This window comes from Solea senegalensis, linkage group LG5, assembly GCF_019176455.1.
Source record: "Solea senegalensis isolate Sse05_10M linkage group LG5, IFAPA_SoseM_1, whole genome shotgun sequence".
NCBI classification, from domain to species: domain Eukaryota; kingdom Metazoa; phylum Chordata; class Actinopteri; order Pleuronectiformes; family Soleidae; genus Solea; species Solea senegalensis.
In genome coordinates, this window is record NC_058025.1 from 3,050,333 (window position 1) to 3,074,417 (window position 24,085).

The 24,085-nt window shown below is 40.7% G+C and overlaps 1 protein-coding gene across 1 annotated transcript in view; it reads left to right on the plus strand.

Annotated features, from left to right (window-relative positions):
* LOC122769414 (netrin receptor UNC5D-like) overlaps nucleotides 1–24,085 on the plus strand; it is an 87,451-nt gene that overhangs the window by 55,211 nt on the left and 8,155 nt on the right. Inside the window, exons 8-10 of the mRNA XM_044025934.1 lie at nucleotides 1,170–1,355; nucleotides 7,983–8,348; nucleotides 14,971–15,055. Of these exons, the coding sequence (XP_043881869.1) occupies nucleotides 1,170–1,355; nucleotides 7,983–8,348; nucleotides 14,971–15,055 (637 nt within the window). The remainder of the gene's footprint in view (nucleotides 1–1,169; nucleotides 1,356–7,982; nucleotides 8,349–14,970; nucleotides 15,056–24,085) is intronic.

The window sequence follows — 24,085 nt, forward strand, 5'->3', positions numbered from 1 at the left end:
GTTGCTGGAGAAAACAGTGACACAGGCAAACTCAAATAGTGACACCAGGCGCCTTTTTATTTGGCACAAAGATCATGTGCTTTGTATTTTGTCTTATTGTTCTTGTGAATGCAAAATTGACTCCATTAATGCATAGTTTTCTCCATGCAACGTCAGGTACTGACACGTAATCAAATCAATCGGATCGAATCTATGCAAGATTAATCGTTAAAACAACAGGAAGTTAAATGCTTTCCTGCCTCCATCAGTGACTTAAAGCGAAATCCCTCTTTTAATTTGAAGTAACACAAACTTACCAACCGAGGCAGCAGTGGATCAGCAGCTACTGTGTCCCCTCAGGTTAAAAAATCGGTGATTTTCTCTATGGAATTTGGTGCGGGGGGGTTGAGTGGTTTAAAATCCTGAAATCCCCGCTGGAAGTCATTACATGTTTCCAGAGAGAGAGTGCGCCTACCTGTGCAAAAGGATCATACATGGCACAATTAGCTGCACGTGGGATGCTGAGTGTGCGTCACAGCCTCATACACCCACATTTAAAAAAGAACTGTCACTTTAACTTTCTCAAGAGGTCTCACACTTAAAAACTTCCCCTTTATAGCTTTTTCATTGTTATTTTTTTTCCACACTTTTGATTATTATAGTCTGTATGAGGAAGTATTAAGTTGGGGTGGGGATCGTTGAAAACATGACGCAGCAAAAGTAGATGCGTTGTCTTTAAGAAACTGATGTTTTTTTATCAAATCTGTTGAAGAGTGATTCAAATTACATAGGTGACAAAAATAAACAAATGTATTATCTTATAAAGTTGTTTTTTTTTAATATAAAATGTTTTTTTTATGGCTGCAACAACTAAAATTTAAAGGACGGTCTGTTTTATTTGGTTCTCTATGAAAGTAGATTGAATATGCTTTCGTTAGTGGACAAAAGAAGACATTAGATGTTTGTTGACCAACTTTTTTTCTTACATTTAATGCTCAGAACAGTTAATCAAGATAATAAAATACAACTGAATTGCTGATTGTTAGTTGTCGCCCTAATATCTATGATATTACTTGGACCAGGACGAGAAATCACTGTCGTTTCGAGAGCAGCGTATTATTTGAATATTGGCTTTTATACGTTGTTTTGCAGTAGCTTTAATTTCCCCCACGTGTCCCGTGTGGTTTCAGGTATGGACAGCTCTAACGACGTGGCTCTGTACTCGGGCCTGGGAGCCGGCATCGTCGCCGTGGCGATCCTCGTCGTGGCCGTCATGCTGTACAGGAAGAACCACAGCGAGTACGGCGTGGACGTCATCGACTCCTCCGCGCTCACGGGTGGTTTCCAGTCCTTCAACTTCAAGACCACCAGACAAGGTAAGAAGAAGTCTCACAAGGCCAAAAAAAACAAACAAACCCCAGTGCCATCAAAGAGCGCTGCGGCAGAACCCGCCCCGGTGATTGATGGCATTTGTTTACACAGAGCAGCATGGTGCATGCACCTTCCCTATTTGCCTAAGATTTATACCTCCATAATCAGTGAAAGGATCTGCCCTTCTGTTTTGACAGACCTGCGCCGCTGTTATTGTGAAAAAGGAGATAATCAATCTCTGATAGACACCGGCGCTGCTTCATCCCCCCTCCCCCCCCGCGGACCACACACTTGACTGTCAACCAATCCCCTCCATTAGATTACACCGGCCAAAGCTGCTGATGGATATATGTGAGGGGCTGTGGAGCAGTGAACATCAATTCATTTGTTTTTTTGTTGGGCGCGGCAATAACTTGTGTTGGTTCTGTGACTGCGGCCGTCGCCGGTCAGCCTCGCCCCAGGCAGCCGTATTACCGCCGCTGACACTTCTGGGTTAGCGCAAGTGATAGCCATCGTGGTCGATGGGTGATCCATCCTCGCCCCGGCGTTCTGACAAACGCAGCGAGAAGCCCCCGACCGGAGCACGACACCGCGAGGGCCCGGGGAGCTGCTCAAGCCCCCGCCGCTCGTCACACTACTGGAGTGGGGATGTGAGCTGGGTCTACGTTCAGCAGGTCATCAATTCTATTTAAATAGGCCACGTCTCGCCTCAGCCTGCCTGCTGTGCCCTTCACCGGCCACAATCACTCCTTTCCATTTTCCTCTCCCTCAGCGGCCGAAAGCTCCTTGTGCAGTGATGAACACTTCCTCCTCTCTCTCTCCCCACACACTTAAGCCGCAGTTTGTTTAGAAATGAGGCGTCGAGGCCGACTTCCTCCCGAATTTAAACGTTAAAACATTGAGGTTTTTGATGGCAGGGGTTTATCGTGCAGCGTGGACACAATTGTCTAGATTTGAAGAAAATGGTGTTTAAAATGCTTGCGGCTTCCTTCATCTGAAACTATCAGACCTACATAAGGGAGCGTTTGTTTGCATGTAGTGGCAGCACAAAGGTGGGTGGAGCTAAGAATTTTTTTTCTGCTGAACGGCCATTTTTGTTGAACACTACAATTGACTTTGGAAACTTCTCAAGGACGCATCTTTGTCTCTTGAATCCCACTTTGACAGCATGATGTTGCTGGTGCTGCCGTCTATCTTGACAGCCAACGGATCACTTCCTGTGTGCAGTGCGAGAATTTCTTGTTATTTTAAGGTGCTAAATGTAGGTATTTTCTTTGATTTGCAAAATATTGCAATATTTCACTGCATCGATTTTTCCCTCCACCCCTATTATCAATATAATGAACGTGACTTCCTCACGTCTAATAATTATCAGAAACAAAAACATTCCCTCAGAAGTTCTTGAATGTTTTGGGACGGCTCTCTGTTTCCAGAGCGGCTGTAAGTCATTGTGCCGTATGAGTTCCACAGACCTGACCCTGTCTCTCCGCATTACTTCTCCCTCTGAGTGATTTTTAATCAGAGGACCAATTCCAAACCTATCCCTCAAGGTATTCAACTCGAGGTACATTTCATTAACTTCTCTCATCTCGTCCCGCTGCCATGCCATTTGCGCCGCGCCGTCCTTAAAGATGCACACTCAAGCGGTAATCAGATCATTCTCCACTCAACCGGAATGAGGGAGAGTTTAGCAGTGATCGAATGTCGGCCGCAGAGAGGGTGATGTCCACCGAGCTGGGATTAGCGCAGAGTCGCTTGCAGGTTCGCTGACGCTGTGAGATGGTGGAGAAATGAAGGATGCATATATTCACTTGTCCTGGAGCAAGTTTCTTCCTTTTTTATGATGGCAAAAGTATTACACTGCCATCATGGCGGTGGCTTTGTCCATAGTACAAGTACATGACAAAAGATGAGGGCTGCTAAAATTAGTCGACCTAATTAAAAACACTGATTATCAAAAGAAGCTGACGTGGTCATTTTGTGTCAACATGTCAGATTAATATCCTAGTATATAAACAGTTACCTCATGTTGAAGCCTTCAGATTTGCTATTCGAGCAGAGCTATGTTGATTTTTTTAAACCCTAAATTCACCGACACCACTCACAACCTGCCGATTAGTGCTGCAACTAGCGATTATTTCCATAATTATTGTCACGATTAATCGAGTAATCATGTGGCCCATAAAATGTCGGAAAAAATGAGAGTTAAATTAAGAATAGATTCACATTTAAGAATCTCAAACAAAGAAATCAAATGAAAAAAGATTTCAAATAATGAAAAAAAGCTTCAAACCGATAAATAAATTTAAAAAAATCGATTAATCGAGTAATAGTTGTAGAAGAGCTAACAAGAGACCATTAATAAATCTCTGCGTTGTGGAATAGAACAATGCTTTTATTGTGAAAGGTGGAAAACATACACATCCCTTTTCATTTCCTGCTTGACTAACAGCGGTGAAAATGAGTGAATGACTTAAAGCACAGATTCTTACACTTTTCTCTCTGTGGCTGCCGCTAACAACATTTTAGAGTTCTCTATCCTCACGTAACTACTCTGTTTTCTCCGCCTAACATTAAGTAATATTAGTCTGAAGTTTAATGTCAGAGCAGCCCCACAAACCCTGACGTAGGATTCCAAGATGGCTACCACTCACGTCACGGGTAAGAAAAAACACTCTAAAAAAACACTATTAATTGCACTTGTGTATTGTTTGTTTAACAGTGAGTCAGTCGTACACATAATACGGTCAAATATTTAGCGGTGGACATGATACTACGCTGTTTGACTGAGCAAAATACCATGTAGAGCATTGTTGTCGACTGTATTGCTAATCGTGGCTAACGGTGGCTAACGATTGCTAGCCTGACTGTTATTTTCTCACTTTTCAACTGGAACAACGTCAAATCAGCGGTGAAGTCACTTCCAGTTACACCTTCTGATGTTAATGATCACACCATTAGTCTGTGCGTTGTAACACATCTCACATTATCTATGATAAAATCTCCATTTCTGTTTAGTTCGCTCACATCTGCCTCAAAAGTAATTGTAAGTTGCACACCTAGTTATGTTAATTGAATAAAAGGGAAGATGAACGCTAATCAATAATTTAGACAGTATCATGAGTAAAAATTAAATAAAAAAAATAACCCTCAGATTAGTCATTTGAAAAGTAATAATTATTTGCGACAACTCAACAAAAGAAGGTTCAAATCCCTGAAAGTGTGTTTACACTGAGCACTGAAACGTCCTCACACACTCACCGTTAGTGCTGAATTGATTGGTGGAATAATGGGGCTTGTTTGATAGACTGAAAATTAATCAGTGACTCCTGAAAATTGATTAGTCCATGAGGTCATTAATCAAACAAACCCAGTTCTGGCTCCAGCTTCTCCACAGTGGGAGACTTTTCTGCGTCCCCTTTTGTTTAAACTGAATTTGTTCAGGTATTTCGGGACAAAACAGGACGTGCAGACTTCTCCTCCGCCTCCTCCAACGCTGGAAAACTCCACTACATCGTTTTTTTCTTTCTTTCCCAATTACAGTAATTTGGTTGCGTGATTGCTTGGGCTGAATTTTGCACAGCAGAGCATCGATTTGCGACATTCCTAACACAAAATGCAAATAATTAAAGTCAAGACTTGGAATTGATCTCTCACTAAACTGAATAAGACAATTAACCATAGGGAATAAAACCTACACTTTATGTAATTGTATCTGTATTTAGTCACTTTTGGATGTTAAAACAAAATACTGTTGTTAAAGCGAAAGTTATGATCACCAGACCAGATATTCCTGTCCCTTTTTTGTTAACAATAAAACATGATAAATGTAAATGCTATTGTCTACAGTACACGCTCCATAATTAAAGGTAAATAAGCACAATTTATACTAGAGTTTAACAGTATAGTTAATGAGTTTTACTTGTGTATTTAATCAATAATTTAATGGAGGCAGAAAATGCTTGTGTCACAGTGAAAGGTCTCATTGTCCCACCTCCAGAACTATTATTGGACACTTGATTTTGACACTGATCGTGCATCTTCCTCTTAAAAGTAATTAAAATAAATAAATAAAAAAGATCTTGCACCTTATGAAAACTAATGATCGTGCTTTTTGGCGTCTGCTGAACAAACCTGAAACATTATCAATCTCCTCACTTTGTTTTCATTGGACACATTGTTTATTAGACAAAAGGCTACATTTACTAGGCTGCTATCAAGCAATTAATGCCACGGTAAAAGGGATACATAAGACAAATAACTACTTTTTGCCGTCTGGGTTTGATTAGTTTTATCAGGCAAGGCATTTTTTTATTCATAATTATAAATGATCTACTCCAAAGGTTGATTCAAGAGACATTTAAAGACAAGACAGAGACAGATTTGAAAGACATCAAGACAATATATATTTTTTTAAGCATTAAATAAATTAAATGTCAAGTGTTGAAGGACTGTATAGAAATAAATAAGATAATTAGAAAAGGGTTAGTGTTAAAAATCAATAAATAAAACAAAATAATATAAGATTAGGTTAATAAATAATCTATAATATCAAGTAAAATGAAGGCAGAATGTGTCAAATCTATTGAAAATAAATACATTGATAAGGGTGTAACCTGACAATTTTTTAAATAATATTTTAAAGCACAAGTTAATGTGTTTTTTTTAGTTAATTTAGTTTTGGGGGTTTTTTCACATTGAAAATGCTGCAGAGAAAAAGTGCTGTAGATTTTTATTAATGGTTGAGTGGAAAAAAAAAGGTAATGAGAAGATTATGAGATAATAAAATATAATGACGAGTTGCAGCCCCACTCATTGAGATTCACTCTGCAGTTGAGCAGCAGTGGCTGCAGCGACAGTGGCACAGTTCCCGCATAAAGCTGTGAATAAATCGCTGGCCGCGTTCCATATTTTTAACGACGAGAATCCTGAGGGGGAGACAAAACACGCGGCAGGAAAAGTTGAGCATCTCAAGAACAAGTCAAAACGAACACGTCCCTGAACGCTCGTCACAAATCACGTCTGTGGTAATTAACCATTTCCCCCCCTAAAAATAAAACAACATTAGCCTCCCGCCTCGCACCACTCGCCGGGCAACAGCTGGGCAGCAAGGACTCGGTGACTCCGCCGTTATCTTGGCACGGCTCGTCCGGGGGCATGCTGCGTCTGAACCTGCCAGATCGATGCGCCGCACTCCTCGCTCTGTTTGGCAGCGTCGTCATTGCTAATGGACACAGATGAAGACTCACCACCACCACCACCACCAACACACACACTCTCCACCTCCATCACCCTCCACAGGCTGCTGCGTCCACACTGAAGGACTGCACTCATTTACAGAGCACTCGCCTCTGGACCCCTTCCTTGGCCCTGCCTCCTGTCCTTCAGGAGGACGTGTCCATGAGTCCAAGAGGAGCTGACTCCAGCAGATGGATTATGGAGATCATGCTGGGCGAGAGCTCGGTAATTAAATCTGACGCTCTGACCACGGCTCTGAGCTCTGGACCTTCTGTCCAGGTTGCGCTCCCTTTACCTCTGATGCCGCGATCGACTGCCTCGGTCATGTTGGTTTAATTGTCGCTGGAGCATGACTGGTCAAATGCAAAAACAGCGAGGCAGCAGCAGAACGAGCTCAGAGATGTTTCTCTGAAACCTGATATGAACTAGATTAATGTTGTGTTTATTTCTGCAGATTAAGTGATTTTAATCTCATATCTGCGGTTTACTGTAATAAAAATGTCTCCCTTGAACATCACATGTTTTCTTTCTTCTTATATCTTTTCCCTGTTGTCAAAATGTCTTTTAAATTAGTATTTTACACCAAGAAATAGCCTAAGACGTGGATGCTCGATCTACTAGACAGTTTGGGACCCAAGGAAAAATTGATTTTAGCCACTTAACAAAAGGCTCCTCTGATTAAATCTACATGTGTTAAACCCTAGCATATCTTGGGTGTAAATTTGTCCCATGGAGACTCAGGAGCTGCTGGTCTTCTGCCTCATTTGGCAACTTTGTGTCATGTGTGTGAATCCAAAAAGAAAAAAGATTTTTTTTAAGCCTGAAATCACTAAATATCATATTTGATTTAACTAACAGAGGCAGAGCAGTGGATTAACAACTCCTGTGTGCCTTCATTTAAAACCATTTTTTTCTCTTTCCCTTATATTTTTTGTTTTTCAGGCTTTATAGAATTTTTAACCTAAATAACAGAAAAATAAAGCTAAACTTACACAAAAAAGTATCTGTGTTAATGAACTTGTGTCTGTAATGGTACTGTGGTTAGCCCTCTTTTAGGCCTTGGAAGTTTCAGTGCTCCAGATGTTGACACAGTGTGTGTATTTTGGGATGGCACAGTTGGACAGTTTTGGTCTTGCTTGCAGAAGTGATGATTGAATTATATATATATATTTTTTTTGATGGCTTTTCCAACTGTAGTGCCTGCTCCGCCCACTCACATTTTGGGAACCACCAATCTAGATTACATACATGAATAGAAAAGTGCATTATAGCTTTATTATTTCTAATAATAGCATTGTTACATCTGTATGTTGGCGTTCAGCCTGTAATATTGTTTCATAATCTTTGTGACCATTTCACGTGACCATTTAGGTGACGCTCTCTCTCTCTTCCAGGAAACCCGCTGCTTCTCAACTCGTCCATGCAGCCGGACCTGACAGTGGGACGGACATACAGCACCCCCCTCTGCTTCCACGACAGCTCGGATAAGGAGCTCTTCGACCCGCTGCCCGACATCAAGGTCAAGGTCCAGAGCTCCTTCATGGTCTCGCTCGCCGTGGCCGACCGGGCCGAGTTCCACGCAAAGGGCCCCGCCGAGACCTTCCCGCGGGACGTGACCCGGGACTACTGCGGCAGCACCGTGGACAGACGCAAGAAGGGCCTGCTCACTCTCAACGGGCCCTTCCACGCCAGCAAAGAGCAGCTGAGGACCTCGGGCTTGTTTGGACACCCGGGAGGACGACTGGTGGTGCCCAACACCGGTGAGAGAAGCACACACACACACACAAGAGAAAAAAAGACACAGTCGCGGCAGAAATGCAGCTCACAATATTATGCAGGCAGTGTAGTAAATTCTCATTATAGGAGCCATCGTCGTCATCATCATCGTCGTCCTAATCATTGTGAGCCGCCGCTGTTGAACATGTGGCTACAGGTTCTACAGAAAGTCTCACAACACAACAAATATTCTATTTTTTCTTCAATTCCGCGTGGCGTCTTGTTGCCGTTAACGGTCTGCTGAGTGTGCGATCGACCGAGTCCAGTTTGTCACTGCTGTGCTTTGTTGGCACACACACACACACAAACACACACATCCATCCTTTCAGGGACCCTCATTGACTTCCATTCATGTGGACAGCCTAAACAGCCTAAGTCTTATCCTTAACCATAACTTTAACCATTTAATGCCTAACCTAACCAGGAATTGTAATCTAAACTGAACCAGTTCCTCAGAAATTAGGTTTCTACTTCATGAGGGGCAGGGTATGTTCTCCATAAGGATTACTGGTCCTGACAATGTCAGTATTTGTGACAGAAAAAGGTCCTAAAAAGGCAACAAACACACATAAACACACTGGACAGTGGTTCTCTGGGATCAATAATGAAGAGAATTTAAGTCTGTTGTTGAATTTAAGCTAAATGGAAAAAAATGTAGAAATTTTATGTAGAAAATTACAGTGCATAAAAATATTGATGTTGTCTAAAAGGAGGAGGGATAAATTATACCAGGTTTTGCGAAACCTGCTATTTTGTGTCAGTAGCAGTATAGACTCCCCCCCAATAACAACAATTCACATGTTTTGTCAAAGTTACACCAATATAATATACACGTTAGATTTTCTTCTGTTACTTTTAGCACAAAAACAGTTAATGTTAATGAAAATTAGCATTTTGCTTAATATCGGATGTTTTAACCCCTAATTGTGTGTGTTTTAACTCCATTTTCCCAACATCCAGTGTGTTTTCACTCGGGCTCTTGGTCAGTTTAAACATTTTTAAACAAATTAATCACAGAGTTTGCACTAATTAATCACGATAAAGCACATCATTTCCTCTCTAAACTAAAGCTTGTATCACCTCTGTGTTTCCCAAACATTCTATTAAGTTCAATTGTGAAATGAGCAAATTAGTGCATAATTGACTAATTTACAGCAACACCTAATATCATTTTGAATTGGCTAATTAATAATTTACAAGAGATGTTCATGAAAACTTAATTTCATGCTGGCTATTTGAAAAAAAAAAACACACTCAGTAAAACATTCTGCAAATTCATTTGGAGACCCAAAAAAATATCTCCAGTTGGGGACCACTGCATTGATGATGTTAAATAATTAACAGTGTCATATTTATATCTGTGTGACACACATTATTTCACAGACTGCAAAACATAGCAGAAGACGCAGTTTAGTTGTGTGTGAACGTAGTTTTCGGAGGCATCCGGATGTCAAACCTTGTCCAGACTGTAAAGTAAATAACATAATTCACAAATGACAAAGCATCCATGTAGATCACAAGGTACGAATCAAACGATGCGGCGCAGGATTTAGTGCCGATTTCGACGCTTGGTGTAAAAGACTTGTTAAAAGACTGTATCTCTGTTTCACACCATGGTTCCCTCCCAGTGTACGACGTCTCAGAATGAGGGGAAGGAAAGTCTGTCAGGGAAATCGTGGCTGTATCTGCTCCGCTGACAGATATATTAAGCACTCCGTTTTGTCCACGGCTTTGCCAACTATATTACAACCTCCCATCAACTCTTCCGGCAGAGCTATTTCTGAGCCTGCCCCGAAAACAATTTTAAACATTTAACATTCATTGACGTCAAAGCTGTCAGGCCTGCTATAAAAGGCGGGATTGCTTCACTCTTCACAGAGATATTACCTGTAATATATAAAGCACTCAGCTCCTTATAATTTTTTTAACCTCCTTTTTTAAAGATGTTTTCACATAAAGCTGCGTGAATGATGTCATCAAAATGATCCCTCGTTTGGCAAAAAGAGAAGCTCCAAAAATACACAGAAGAAATTTGTTGTAGAACATTCAACTTCATCTTGTTTATCTTGTCAAACTTCCTGTTCGCAGTTTATCGACATACTGTACTCGCACAGTTTATTTTGCTTTTCATTTTTGGGACAGAGACATCTCAGTGAAAGGGTAGGGTAGGGTAGGGTTTGGGGAGGAGTTATGCTAATTATGGTTTTGGCGCATCATCGAGCCATAGCCCTTAAAATCCTGAACAGAAGACTAGATAAATACTGTTCTTCGTCTTTACTCTAGAGCTGCAACTAACGATTATTTTCATAATCGCTTCATCTGTCGATTAATTGATTAATCATTTGGTCCATAAAATATGAGGAAACCTTAAAAAATGTTGATCAGTGCTCGTCAAACCTGGAAATGATGTTCTCAAATTTTCTAATCTTTGTCCACTAACCAAAATGATTAACTTTTAATGATTTCTTTGTTATCCAGAGCAAAGAAATGAAAGAAATATTCACATTTAAGAAGCTTAAACAATCGTAAATCTTGTTTTAATCATGAAAAATCTTCAAACCAATTAATCGATCATCAAAATAGTTGTCGATTCATTTACCGATTATTAATCGGTTCATCGATGAATTCTTTCAGCTCTACTTTACTCCAGGGTTTTTTTTCCATGTTCCCAGCCACTATTTTCTAATCTAACATATCACAGAGTGTGAAGAGGTGACACTGTGTATTTGTTTCACAAGGACTTTAATGGGGGAGCGTGTTGACAGCGCGTTACTAATTGTTTGTCAAAACCCTGTGCTTTCGCTAAAGTACATCGCGACTCCCCCGTACACCTACAGTACACACTCACTGTAACGTTTACAAGGCAGCTAGCTATTTTTTTGTCATACCTCCACACCGTCATCCGTCTCTCTCAGGCAGACGACACTGTCATCGCGTCCCCGCCGACACAAATGCAGTGATTGAAGGACTCTGCGTGGACTGGAACTGTTGTCTCGAGGTCAACAGCTCGCGCTCACCTCTTCCGCGGTGCAGTCCTCGTCCGTGTATATAGCGGCAGTTCTCGGGGAGCCGGCGTTGAGAGGTGAAGTATAATCAGCCTCCCGCGGTCATCGCTCAGGCGGAGGGTCTGAGTGGAGCAGTCGCTGCCGTCAAGTGCAGCACTCACACGAACCGTCGACGGCGAATGCTATTCATTAGACTGAATAGCCGGTCATACACAGCACTTCACTGCAGATTACTAAAGCTTTGATGGTACGGTACAAAATAAAAGCAGCATTCTTACTCTACACTTGAGTTTTATATTGGGTTTTAGAGTGGGTTCACACTGATTATAAAATACTGTATGTATTTCTTTCATCCCGCAGTACAAGTGTCGTTAGAATGTTATTTTTAGCCTTGGTTTTACTGTGTCTGCCTCTGAGATTCCTCTCTGCACAGGCCAAGGCAGAATGGAAGGAGAAATTCTACGACAACCTCTGTCTTTGTGTTCAATCTCCTGATTTTTCTGGATAATCCACAAACTCCTGCTCAGTTTTTATTACAGTTTCTGTGTGTTCATTTTGAACGTGACAGATGCTAGTGCCGCCATTTTGGGAAGCCTACATTTTTTTTTGTGAAAAGAAAAAAAGAAAGCGAGGTAGAGCAGCTGTTTCTTCTCACTATCAACCATGACTGGAGTTATTTGGAATTCACTATATGCACTGAGCGTCACCTACAACTTCAGATGGTTAACTTTTGGTTAGTTGTACAGTGGTTGTTAGTTGTGAGGTAACAGATAGAAAACCTTTACATTGTACTGTGTTTTTATGTATATATTTATATATATTGATATATGTGTGTGTGTGTGTGTGTGTATATATATGTATATAAATATATATGTGTATATATACATGTGTGTGTGTATGTATGTATGTATATGTGTATGTATATATATATATATATATATATATATATATATATATATATATATATATATATATATATATATATATATATATATATATATTATATATATAAGAAAGATGCCTCACCACTGGTGCCCTACTATATGAAAGTTTTGGTAGCCTTCACAACTTCTGCCAGTTGAAGTACAAATAACTTTCCAAACTGTAACCACTTGGTTGGAAAGTGGCTACAGTTTCCCGGTGATTGCTGTGACGGAAAGGGAAAAAAAGCAAATGGACAAAATACAATTACACAAAAAAGAGAGTTGTCTAGACGGAACGTACAGATGCTGCAGATAAATAAAGATAGTGTGAAAGAAAGAAAAATAATTACTGTCTAGACACCTGCCAGAGGCTGTCTTTATCTCCCATTCTGCTTCTGTTTGCCTCTTATTTGTAAAAAAAAAAAATAAATAAATGTATGCTGTGCAGACAATGCATAGAGATGCTGCAGATAAATATGGTACAATGGCAAATTAAGGAAAAACCAATGTGACAACATGTTTACACACAGCATGGAGATATTTGATGGCCATCGGAAATAAGCAGAACTTTGAGAACAGACAACTATTCAATGCGTGTTTCAGGCCTCAGTAAAACACCGTGTAGTTTGTTAAGAAGTCAAGACGAGAAAGATTTTAGGTGCCAAAACTTTCTTCATGTTTTCTTCGAACCCTCCCATATTTGTGTTTTAAGTATTTATTATACAGGGTTCGCACACCTTGTTTGACATGAAATTCAAAGACTTTTTAAGGACTTTCCAGGACCAATTCCCTCAAATTCAAGGACAGAATGTACTGACACAGCTTAATATGATGGGAGGGCAACTTGTAAGAGCTTCAGATTAATTCTACCACTTTTTCTTCACGTGGAGGGTAAAGTGGTCAAAGATAGATGGATGGATGGATACCAGAAAAGCAGAGAAATAGAGCTTTGCACTCCTAAACGGTGGAATAACTGCCAGATATGGAAAGTAAAAGTTCTCATTGGTGGTAAAACCACTTTCGTGCTGGGTTAGGGTTAGCACTTATGTACTTTGTTGAACGAGAATTTTGAATTCCATCATTTCCTGTTTGAAGTTGTAAAGGTTTTTTGTACAAAATGTTACCAGTGCAGCAGTCTCCTCAGTATTTGATACTTTATGATTATTTGATCACTTGAGACAATATTCTCTGGGTTTACTGCTGCCAGAATGTGTCTTAATCCCTCACTCTGCTCCTCGGCGTAACCTAGTACTTGTGAAACAGGTCTTCTACATGCTCTCCGCTCCGCGTCAGTGTGAATACTTCGCCGTCGCCGCGGCAGCAGATGAACGGTGTCAGTCAGAGCTGATGAATCGTGCCTCAGCAGTGTCTTGAAGGATGGTGCATAATCAGAGGTTTAGTAAAAGTAACTGGCTGTTTTAGATCAGATCGTTATAATCCCTCACAGTCAGAGTGCCTCATACGGAGCTTTCATGTCACAGATCAATTCTGTTTATCCAGCCGTCCGTCAATTTGAAAGGTGACTAAGACCAACTGACTGTGACGTCAACCGAGAACCTGAAGAATCTGTTTTGAAGCCGGTGCCATGGTGATGTTTTCTCAAACGGACACTCACAGACGTCGCCTGCATCCAGGCTCCTGTTGTACAAAACTGTCTGTCTGGGGTTTTTCTTCACTTTTACTTCTAAATGGTAACAAAATGGATGAAATTGACGTCACTTTCTGTTGAAGAAGAGCTAAATCCAGACCATTAACTTTTCAGGAGAATGTTTACTGACGATAATGATCAAGTGAGAAGTGGAAGGAGCTTATTGTTCTTGTAGATTTCCACCCCCCAGTGGCTCTTCAATACATTTTTATTACCTGGTTGGCTTTTGGAGTCTACATCCATCCATTTAATGTACATTTTATTTATACAATAGCCAGTTGCTTGTTTGCCTGCTTCAAATTCTCTTTTTAAATAAGTTTTAACTTGGAAACAAAAGTTCTCTTTTGGCCTTAAAATGCATGTTAATGTAAATAATAATAACAATGATAATTATAATAATACACTTTATTTGTATAGCACCATTCATACAAACATTGCTGCTCTAAGAACTGGACGAACCGGTCTCACACGTGTGTGTGTGTGTTTATATGTATATGTATATATATGTATGTATGTATGTATGTGTATATATGTATGTATGTGTATATATGTATGTATATATATATATATGTATGTGTGTATGTATGTATATATGTATGTATGTGTAGGTATATATGTATATATGTATGTATGTGTATATATGTATGTATATATATGTATGTATGTGTATATATCTGTATACATATATATAGATATATATGTATGTATGTATGTATAATTATATGTGTGTGTATATACACATATGCATTATCAGCATCTCCTTGTGGCCCAGAATAACGTGTTTTTTTCCAAATTAAAATCAACGTCCCTTGTTATGTTGTTTGTTTTCCCAAATAAAAACCCCATATTGTGATATTTTATTTAGACACTCAAGTTTCACTTGACAATCCCTCTGCTCATAAAAGTCAAATGAGGCTCGCATAAATATTTCCATAACCCCTCTCTCTGTATGAACAGCGCGCCACTGTTACACGTCCTTGTTTTGCCCCAGCAGCTGTCACACGTGTGTGTGTGTGTGTGTGTTTTCCAGGGGTCGGGCTGCTGGTGCCTCACGGAGCCGTGGCTGAAAATCTGTCCTGGGAGATGTACATGGTGATCAATCAGGGAGAAGCAAGGTGAGGCCACAGTTCAGCCAAATATCATTTCAGCCCTCTGTTTGTCTGTCAGTCTCCCTCCGTCCCCTCATCCATCTTAGCGGAACCTCCCAACACCACGGTGTCCTCGGTGTCCTAATTACCCAGCATTCCCTGCGACGGCGCACCGTTACAGCCACAGTGTTTAGGAAAAAAACGGGCGGTGGGGAAAAGAAAGTTTTTTAAAAGGCAGATTTTTAAAAGTAACAAGTTGAGTAAGCGCCGTCACTGGCGGCTTAATTACCACAGAGTTCGATTTAAGATGTCAAAGATTTTCTTTCTAAATGTGTTTCTTGCTGTTTATTTTCACTGTTGAGTTCATTTTAATGAGCCTCTGTTTTTTTGTTTTTTTGTTTTTCATTACACCGCAACTACTTTGTTCATTTTTCCTTCCAAAAAAAACATTTCCCAGCTTTACAGTACAATTAGACGACGACGTATTGTCAGTGTCACAAAAGGGACGTTTGATTCAAAAGTTGTTCTCTTTCGCTCACTGTTCGTACAGCTCCTCACTTTCAACACCATCGACACAATTATTGTGTTGAAAAACAACGAAAAAATGTAGCCACTGACCTTTTCTCTTTGAGGTGTTATGATGAAGTAACACTTGAGTCCTTCAAATATCTCACAATTTCAAATCAGCCAACACCAGGTGATACCTGATACCAGTGCAGTGCAACGCTTCTAACTTTAAAAAACACAAATCCATCAAGAGGAGGAAGTCGTATTCCTTTTTTTTCCCTAATTAAGTTGACATTTAAGTAGTCCGAACTGAAATAAAACCCCAAAAATCTTGAAATAAACAATTGCTTGCTTTGAGTAGCTGTTACTACAAAAAGAAAGTAATTACACAATTACTGCTGTTTTGGATTTCAACAAATACACAAAAATAAGTACAAATACTTTGTTACTGTACAGTTTTCACATATCTGTACCTTACTTCGTTATTTATATTTCTGACAACTTTTACTTTTATTCCACTACATTTCCTAAATACAATGTGTACCTTTACTCCGATACAATTCCCTTAACCGTCTCCGTCACTCGTTACTACAAAATAAAAGTTGGTGACGTAATGCCTGTTTGTTGTCGCTAGTTGTTTTTAGCGGCACCAGCTGTTAGCCGCAGATTTCTGCTCCAAGTGGACTTAAAACACACAGCGGCTCGTTGTTTACTGTGTCCGACACCAAGGCTCAGGTCTCTGGGTTTCTGTTGTACACTCCGGACGCCGGGTTTCAGCTCTCAGCTGTCAGCTGGGCGGCCAACCGGTGAGCTAGATAAATCGCAGGTTTCGTCTCCAAGTTGAATTAAGACACAGTGTGACGTCTAGAAGCTCCACAGACTCCAAACGTTTCAAACAGTTACACAAAACCAAGCAGACACAGGGAGTTTGAGAGAGTGAGCTTGTCACCATTCATGACAGAAGGTTCATTTTAATGTTCGCCAGTACCTTTTATTTCCAACAAGCCACGATAAATGTCATATTCAAAATTGTAATAGCTCACTTTGTTAAATAATTTTACTTTTACTTACATTTTACAACAGAAAATGACTTTTGATACTTAGGTACAGTAAATGTCAGGTACTTTAAGAATTTTACTCAAGTAATATTCTTAAAGGTGACTTTAACTTTTACCAAAGTCAATTCTTAAGTATCACTTTTAGGTACTTTATACAAGACTGCTATGTGTCTGACACCCAAAATGAGCCGAGTCGTGCTAGAACTGCATCATGGAAAAGCGTCCGGCGAGACTAAGATGTGTGTCTGACCCTCTCTGTGGTCATCAGTGTTTGCTGCATGTTTGCTGCCTGGCTGTGTGACAGATGGGCGGCAGCAGCAGCAGCAGCAGCAGCAGCAGCAGCTCTGTAGTCTCTCTCTCTATAGGAGTCCTCAAGGTGTCACGATATGGGTGTTCATTTCCAGAAGCCCCGTCACATGTGGTTGTCTGGGCTTTGATGTCCCAGCTGCCACGGGGTAAAAAAAAGTTTGTGCCAGTTTGTGCCGTGTGACCCTGCAGGGGTGGGGGGAGGACTCCTTCATTTAGCCCAGTGACTCCTAACAAGTCGAACCTCCGATCCTTCGATCTCTGATGTGTTATTTTTTGTCCTTGTTACTTTGCCGAGAGTCGATGTGTAGTTTATGTACCCCACTCTGTGTCAACAACGCTGGCAGAGAGAGAGCGAGTCACAACTTGGGAAGCTTGTTTAAACCGTGATGAATGGAACGCGGTGCTCTGATGGATATGCACGGCGCAGACGTCTCCTGAGGGCCTTTTATCTCGGCAGCGCGAGCGCTGTGTATTCTGATCACAGCGAGGTAATGACCCTCGGATGGACTGAGCTGCGGGGAGTGTGTGTGTGTGTGTGTGTGTGTGTGTGTGTGTGTGTTGGGGCCACAGTTTCCTCTGAAGTGTCACTGTTTATTCACAGCTCGCTGCCCGAGCACAGTCACCCAACGAAAAAGAGAGACCTCACACATTTAGCAGTTGAAAAGGAGAACGAGGGGGCCGTTCGATCGCCTCGACAAGACGCCGACATAATGAGATGCAAACAGCGGCGCTATTCTGAGGTCAAGTTGAAAAGCAATCTCTGAGTTTCCCTTGTAAAAGAGCGACGGATGACACGCGACTCCCCTGACCTCAACCACTTCAGAGCAGCTACTGTTTGTTTTTAGTGTCAAACACACAGAACACACACTCTGACAGCTACTGTATTTATCTATAGCCCCTTTTCCACCTATGATCCCAGCTCGCCTCATCACGGCACGGTTTAGACTTACGTTTACACTAAAAATACTACCTACTCAACGAGGGCGGAGTCATCACTGTGCACACACACAAACGAGTGACTAGGGACTTGTAGAGCAGTTGTTTTCAGTGTAACTCAATCACTAGAATCAGTTCATTAAAACTATTTGTTCAGTTCTTGGGTGCGGCCCGCAACTTAATATCATGTTACAGCTCTTTACACACAGAATATCATACTAAATATATTTACTAGCAATATGTTTTTATAATAGTAACAATGAGACATTGTTTATAATATTTACATTCAACATTAAATGATATGTATATGTATATGTGTATATATATATATATATATGTATATGTATATATATATATATATATATATATGTATATATATATATACATATATATGTGTATATATATATGTGTATGTGTATACTATAGATAAACTATAGATATATAAGTTTGATGTTTTAATCACAGTTGTCAAAGTTAATATTAACTTCATTTAATATTTACTTAATAAATAAGATTTATTTTGCATCATAAATATGTTTTTATTGTGAAATACACATGGTTCTGTATCAAAACAGACACTTTTACTTTGAAAGTCTGTGAAATATGATGAATATCTATTTTCTCTACGTCGCCCCTCTTGACCAGACGAGACACTCATTGGCCACTTGAGTTCATCCCTGAATTAATCATTTCCAGGTTTTCCCAAACCTGGAAATTGATAATGTTCTAAAAACAATGTCTTGGTTTGTCCACAAACACAAAAATTATTCTGGCTTAATTAAAAAAACCCCAATGAATTAATAACTAATAATTATAATTGCACAATTAATAATTGTGGTTAATTCCAAGCCATGTGTCACACAGAAAGTAAAATAACAGTCTAGATTGTATCATAGATCGTAGTATATCTGGTTTCCTCTCACTGACTTATTCACCTCCTGGAAACACAATAGAAACATTTCAACGTGACACCATGTGGTTCTTGGCCACAGCTGTGCTTTTCAAGTCCTTTATTCTCCTTTGCTGCTCTGTGTGAGCACATAGATGTTTACTGTACCTCTGCCTGTGCTCTGCCGTGTTTGTCATCTCACCGACTGTCAATCACCGCCGACGTCCCAGGAGGACACAGTGAGACATGCGAGTGTTGTCTTCTTTCTTCCCCGTCCCCGTCCAGCCTCCTGGTGTCGTCTTATTATTAAAACCTCTCTCTCTGTAGAAAAGTGTTCTTGAGGCTTTTCAAAGGCTCATCTAAATCTTTTCAAGGCAGAGTTTTTTTTGCTTAGGTCAGACAAATTCCTCCCCTTCGGAGATTTTATGAGCGTTTTGTGTTTTGAGATAAATCCCTCAACCTACTGAGGCAGAAACAGCTTTGTCCTGGTCGGAAAAGAGCTTTTATTGATGGAAGTGTGCGCGCGTGTGTGTGGTTCCTGAACAGCTGGGACACGGAAGTGTCTGTGTTTTTATTGTTGTTGATGTTGCTCCTGGTTCGAATTTGACTCGTTAATAAAAAAAGGAAACGGTGGATCACGTTTTCACATCTCATTTACACGTGCGTTGCTGTCAGGAGACGTGTGACATCATTTCCTGCGGTGGCTGACCCTGCTTCATCAGACGTGGAGTGGGTGGAGACGAGTGTCACAGGGCTGCAGGCGGGCAGCAAAAGTGAAAAGGAAGATCTACAAGACAGTAGTGAGCTGGAGACGTGGTGATTTTGGTCGCGAGTGACCAGGATGGTCGGGATTAGAGGATACGCTTTTCTGAGGGACAGCTCAGGTTGAACAGTTTGGAAATAAAGCAACCGGTGAACCCTCTTGAGGAGGATAAAGTGGTGGAAGATGAATGGATGTGTAATAAGACCCTGGGAATGAGACAGTGTGTTACGTACGGTATGAGAGCATGACTGGTTTATTTTCAGCTAGTGTTTGGAGGTTAAATTGCTTTAAATTTTGTAAATGTAGTCCTGCGTCTCGATACATTACAGTCTCTCCTTACTAGTTCTCTGGCAAGTAAACCATTGTTTTTCTTTTTTATGTATGAATTAATTTACTGGTCAGGGTGGTGTGACCCCATCTATCGCCCTATGTCAGCAAGGGGTTCGCGACCCGGTCGGAACAAGGGCCTCTCTCTCATGTTCTCCACGTGTGTGTGGGTTTTTCTCCTCCCACAGTCCAAAAACATGCAGATTTGGGGATTAGGTAAATTGGACACTCTAAATTCACCATAGGTTGTCTCTATGTGTCCCTGTGATGGACTGGCGATCTGTCCAGGGTGTGACCCCGCCTTTCGCCCCATATCAGCTTTGATTGGCCCCAGTGGCCCCCTGCGACCCTCATGTCGAGGATAAAGCAGTAGATGCTATGTGAGAAAATATCATTGCGTGCATGTTTATTTTTGCTGATTCTATAGTTGGACAAGGTCTTATATGATGAAAACAGTGTCACTCTCGCATGAACCACCACCGACGAGGGTGGAAACATTAGAGGTCATTAAACCCCACCTCCTTCTTGGCCAGCAGATGGGACAAACTAAAACACCGAGGTGCACAGCAGTGGTGTGCGTGCTGTGTGTGTATAAATAAATAGCCACTCATCTGCCACTTTATTGGGTACACAGGAGGTCTCATAAAGTGTCAGACGTGGCACCAGGTGTGGTCCTATCGCTGCTGCTGTGAGAAGGGTCTGTCTGCAGAAGGCAACAGAGGGGCAGAACTGTGGTGAAAGTGACGTTAAATGTGTTGAAGTTCACCCTATCGACATTTCTGTGCCCGCTCTTGCAGTTTGCGGCAACGTGACCTAAACCTGACCCTAACTATGACCTCTCCCGAGCCTTAGACACACAATCCAAGATTTCTTACTCAATGATTCTTTCACTTTGATAAATAAAAATATAAAAATGTATTTATTCCATTTTCTTTTAGTCCTCCAGATAGAGATTGGACAGTTTAGGGTAAAAGGTGAAGAAGGGAACGGACAAACTTTCAGGAAGCACCACAAACGCCTCTAGGTCCATGATCAGTGGTCTTGGGACAAGGGGGCGGGGTCCCTATGAAAGGCATGCATTTGCGATCTCGACAAGGACTCGCTTCCTCTATCCCATAACCCTGACCATGATTCTGATTTGCTATTATTATCATTATTATTATTTCATGACATTTTTCAGTCATTCATAGACAGTAGTTGATAAAATTCTTAAACAATCTCCAAACATAAGACAAGGAAAGACAGCGCAACAAGAGAGAGCTGGGAATGTGACACCATAATTTTCCTAAAGTATCACATCCTCTGTCTGCACGGACAAACTTGACTGCTTGATGTTCTTGATGATGGAAAATATCGGCTGCTGTAGCTCAAGGCCCAACATGTTGTGCATTCAGAGATGATCATATTCATACAGTACCTTGGTGCGAAAGGTTACTCTTACCTTTCTCTCAGGTCATTCTCCTCTCAACTCCTCCTTTGGCACCAAAAAGCCACTTTTCCTCCCAGGGAACTGGATGTTTTATCTCTTTCACGCCATTCTCTGTAAACTCTGAGATGTTTGTGTGTGGAAATCCCAGAAGATCACTTTCTGAAACGCTCTATGCCACATTTCTAAGTCGCTTAAATCGCCTTTCTTCATCACTCTGATACTGTTTTTGACCATCCACAGAGTCAGTGTCATGTGATCGGCTGACTAGATATTTGCGTTGACAAGCATGTCCAGCGTGTCGAGATTTTCGCCTCAGGAAAGTCGTTTAAAAGCATTTTGGATTCATCCAGAAGCATGAAAATTTTACAACGTTGGAAAAAAATCGAGCATTAGCCTTTGGCTCGCGGTGCCAAAAATTACACAGTGGACTTGATTGCGATGACAGAGAGGGAGACACTTGTCGTGGGTCCAGAATAAAAATGTGCCTGACTGAGATTGTTATGCATTCCGCCCATTAGATTCTGGTGCATGAGCCTGACAGTGGTTTCATAATTCATGATACTAAATTAGATTAAACAAAGTGTAAACACGAGGGCCACCTGCCCGCCGTCAATTAACACCGCAGCCCGGGGCCAACATCAGCAATGTCTTTTAAAACGGAACAAGGTTGTTGGTTTTTTTTTTTAAACGTGAACATTCAAAGTTTGTTCTAAAGGGATAGGAAGCAAAAACTGGCCATCGATCTTTCCTGCACGGTTATCATCTTTTTCCATTTTCTGCTCAAATAGACGCATGATTGGGCTAACATCCACACACACTCATCTCGGCTCTGTATTGACTTCATCAAAACGGGGAAGGAGAGTCAGCGGAGGGTGAACGATTGAGTCTCGGGTTCTCCCAGATTCACTCATTACCGTCGTAACAAAGAGCCAGAGAGGCGACGGCGATGAGCCCTGTGCACAAACTGTAATAATGTACGTCGTGTACATATGGGAACTGCTTTCAAAACAACATTTGAACCACAACATCGTAAAAAAAAAAAGAAAATCTATAATTGAAAGCACAGTTGGAGGGAGAACATGTTATTGTACGGACTGAGCTATAGATTCAAGGTTGACTTTAAAGAGAAAGCTCCTGTTTTCTGGCCAGTAAGAAGCCAATCAGTGCCTGGTGCAAACTAAAATATGTAGATAAGGATGGAGCCGAGAACGAGATTACACATCGTACTGATCCTGTCCTCAGACAGATGATTAAATGTGTCATCTTCAGAATTGGAGGTAGTGTCAGGCCGTGTCACATGTGAGTCTTCATGTTGTGTTTTACATCGGTGATTTCAATGCCTTGTGGGTCATGGCCACCCGTTGGGTGATGAAAGTACTGCAGTTACAGATAATAAGGAAATCATGCCCAAAAAAAGGCTTAATTCTCAGTTCAGAAATTAACCCTTTAACACCGAACCCTCAAAAAGTCGATATTCACCATAAAAGAGCCAGAAAATAAATAAAACATAATTATTTTGGAGTCTCTCCATGTTTCTTTGTACGAAGGAGTATTAGGGCCAGCCAAAAAAAAAGAAAAAGGCATAAAAATAAATTAATTTAGAAAATATCAAAGTACTATAGTCGATGGCCATGGCTGCCTCTACAGACGCGTCGATTAAGCGGTATTAGTGATAATATTCGGCTATATATTCTCTCTCTTGTGGCTCATAAACACGGTGTGGTGATAAGTATTAGGACGCTGAAGAGACTGTGTCTGAAACTTGGTTTGTTCAGGAGGATAAACCATACAAATGTCATTGGCTAGTTAGATATTTGCATTAAAAGCAGTTCAATAGGTGATAAAGTTAGATGTTTTCTCGATGGATGATGGGAGATTATCGCACGATAATGGTGGAACAGTGGCTTCCTTCATGAAATGTGTAAATGTTAAGCAGATGATTTTCAGGATTAAAAAGTTGCTTCTGGCTGTTTTGCACAATATAATCACAACCTATTGTACAAGCGCGTGACTCAGTCAGATATTCTGAAGTTTTCTGAATATTGCTCTCAAAGGTACATGCCTGCATATCATATTGATTTGTTTCAAGTGATTAGCATTGTTGCACGCACTCATTCTCCTGCTCAAGTGGGTGACGGCGCGCCTAGGTCTGGAACGAGACGTGAAGTGGCATTAAAATAGGGCCATCGGGGTGGTATTGTAAATCAATCCTTTTTACAGTTTTAAATAAATGAATTAATTTATGTCGTTGTTTTGGAAATATCAACACTTCCTGTTCTCGTTTCAAAGTAAAAGCACTCGAGAGTTTCAGTCTCCTGACACCGTTAATTGTTTTTAAGCAAAGTTTTGTTATCAAACACCTGCGGGACCAACGGATGAAAAGTCCTGGCGTGTGTTTGAGTATTTAATTGTATCTTTTAAGATTTTCTGGAGCAAAGTTAATGGGAAACAGCAGGAGCTGCACAGACGCTCCGCAGCACTTCAGTGCATTTACATGCAGTGTGAAAAAAATGTTACATCATCGTTTCTGTTCAGGAAGAACAAACAGAGGCAGAATTGTTATCGTTATTATTTTATTTTATTTTATTTTTCCGGCTTCTCACTCTCTCGGGGTCGCCACACTTGATTTGGCAGAGATTTTTCTGCCGGATGCTTCTTGACACAACAATCAAGCCGAACTGTAGATCAGTTAAAAAGATTTAATAATCCTAAAAACATGGGTTATTCTCCAACAATTACCAGGGAAATGTCTAAAATCTCAATATTTAACAGAGGAGTCGAGGCAGAAATAACCACATCGAAAAGTAAATCTAAACGTACTGCCGCTTTAACCTCCAGA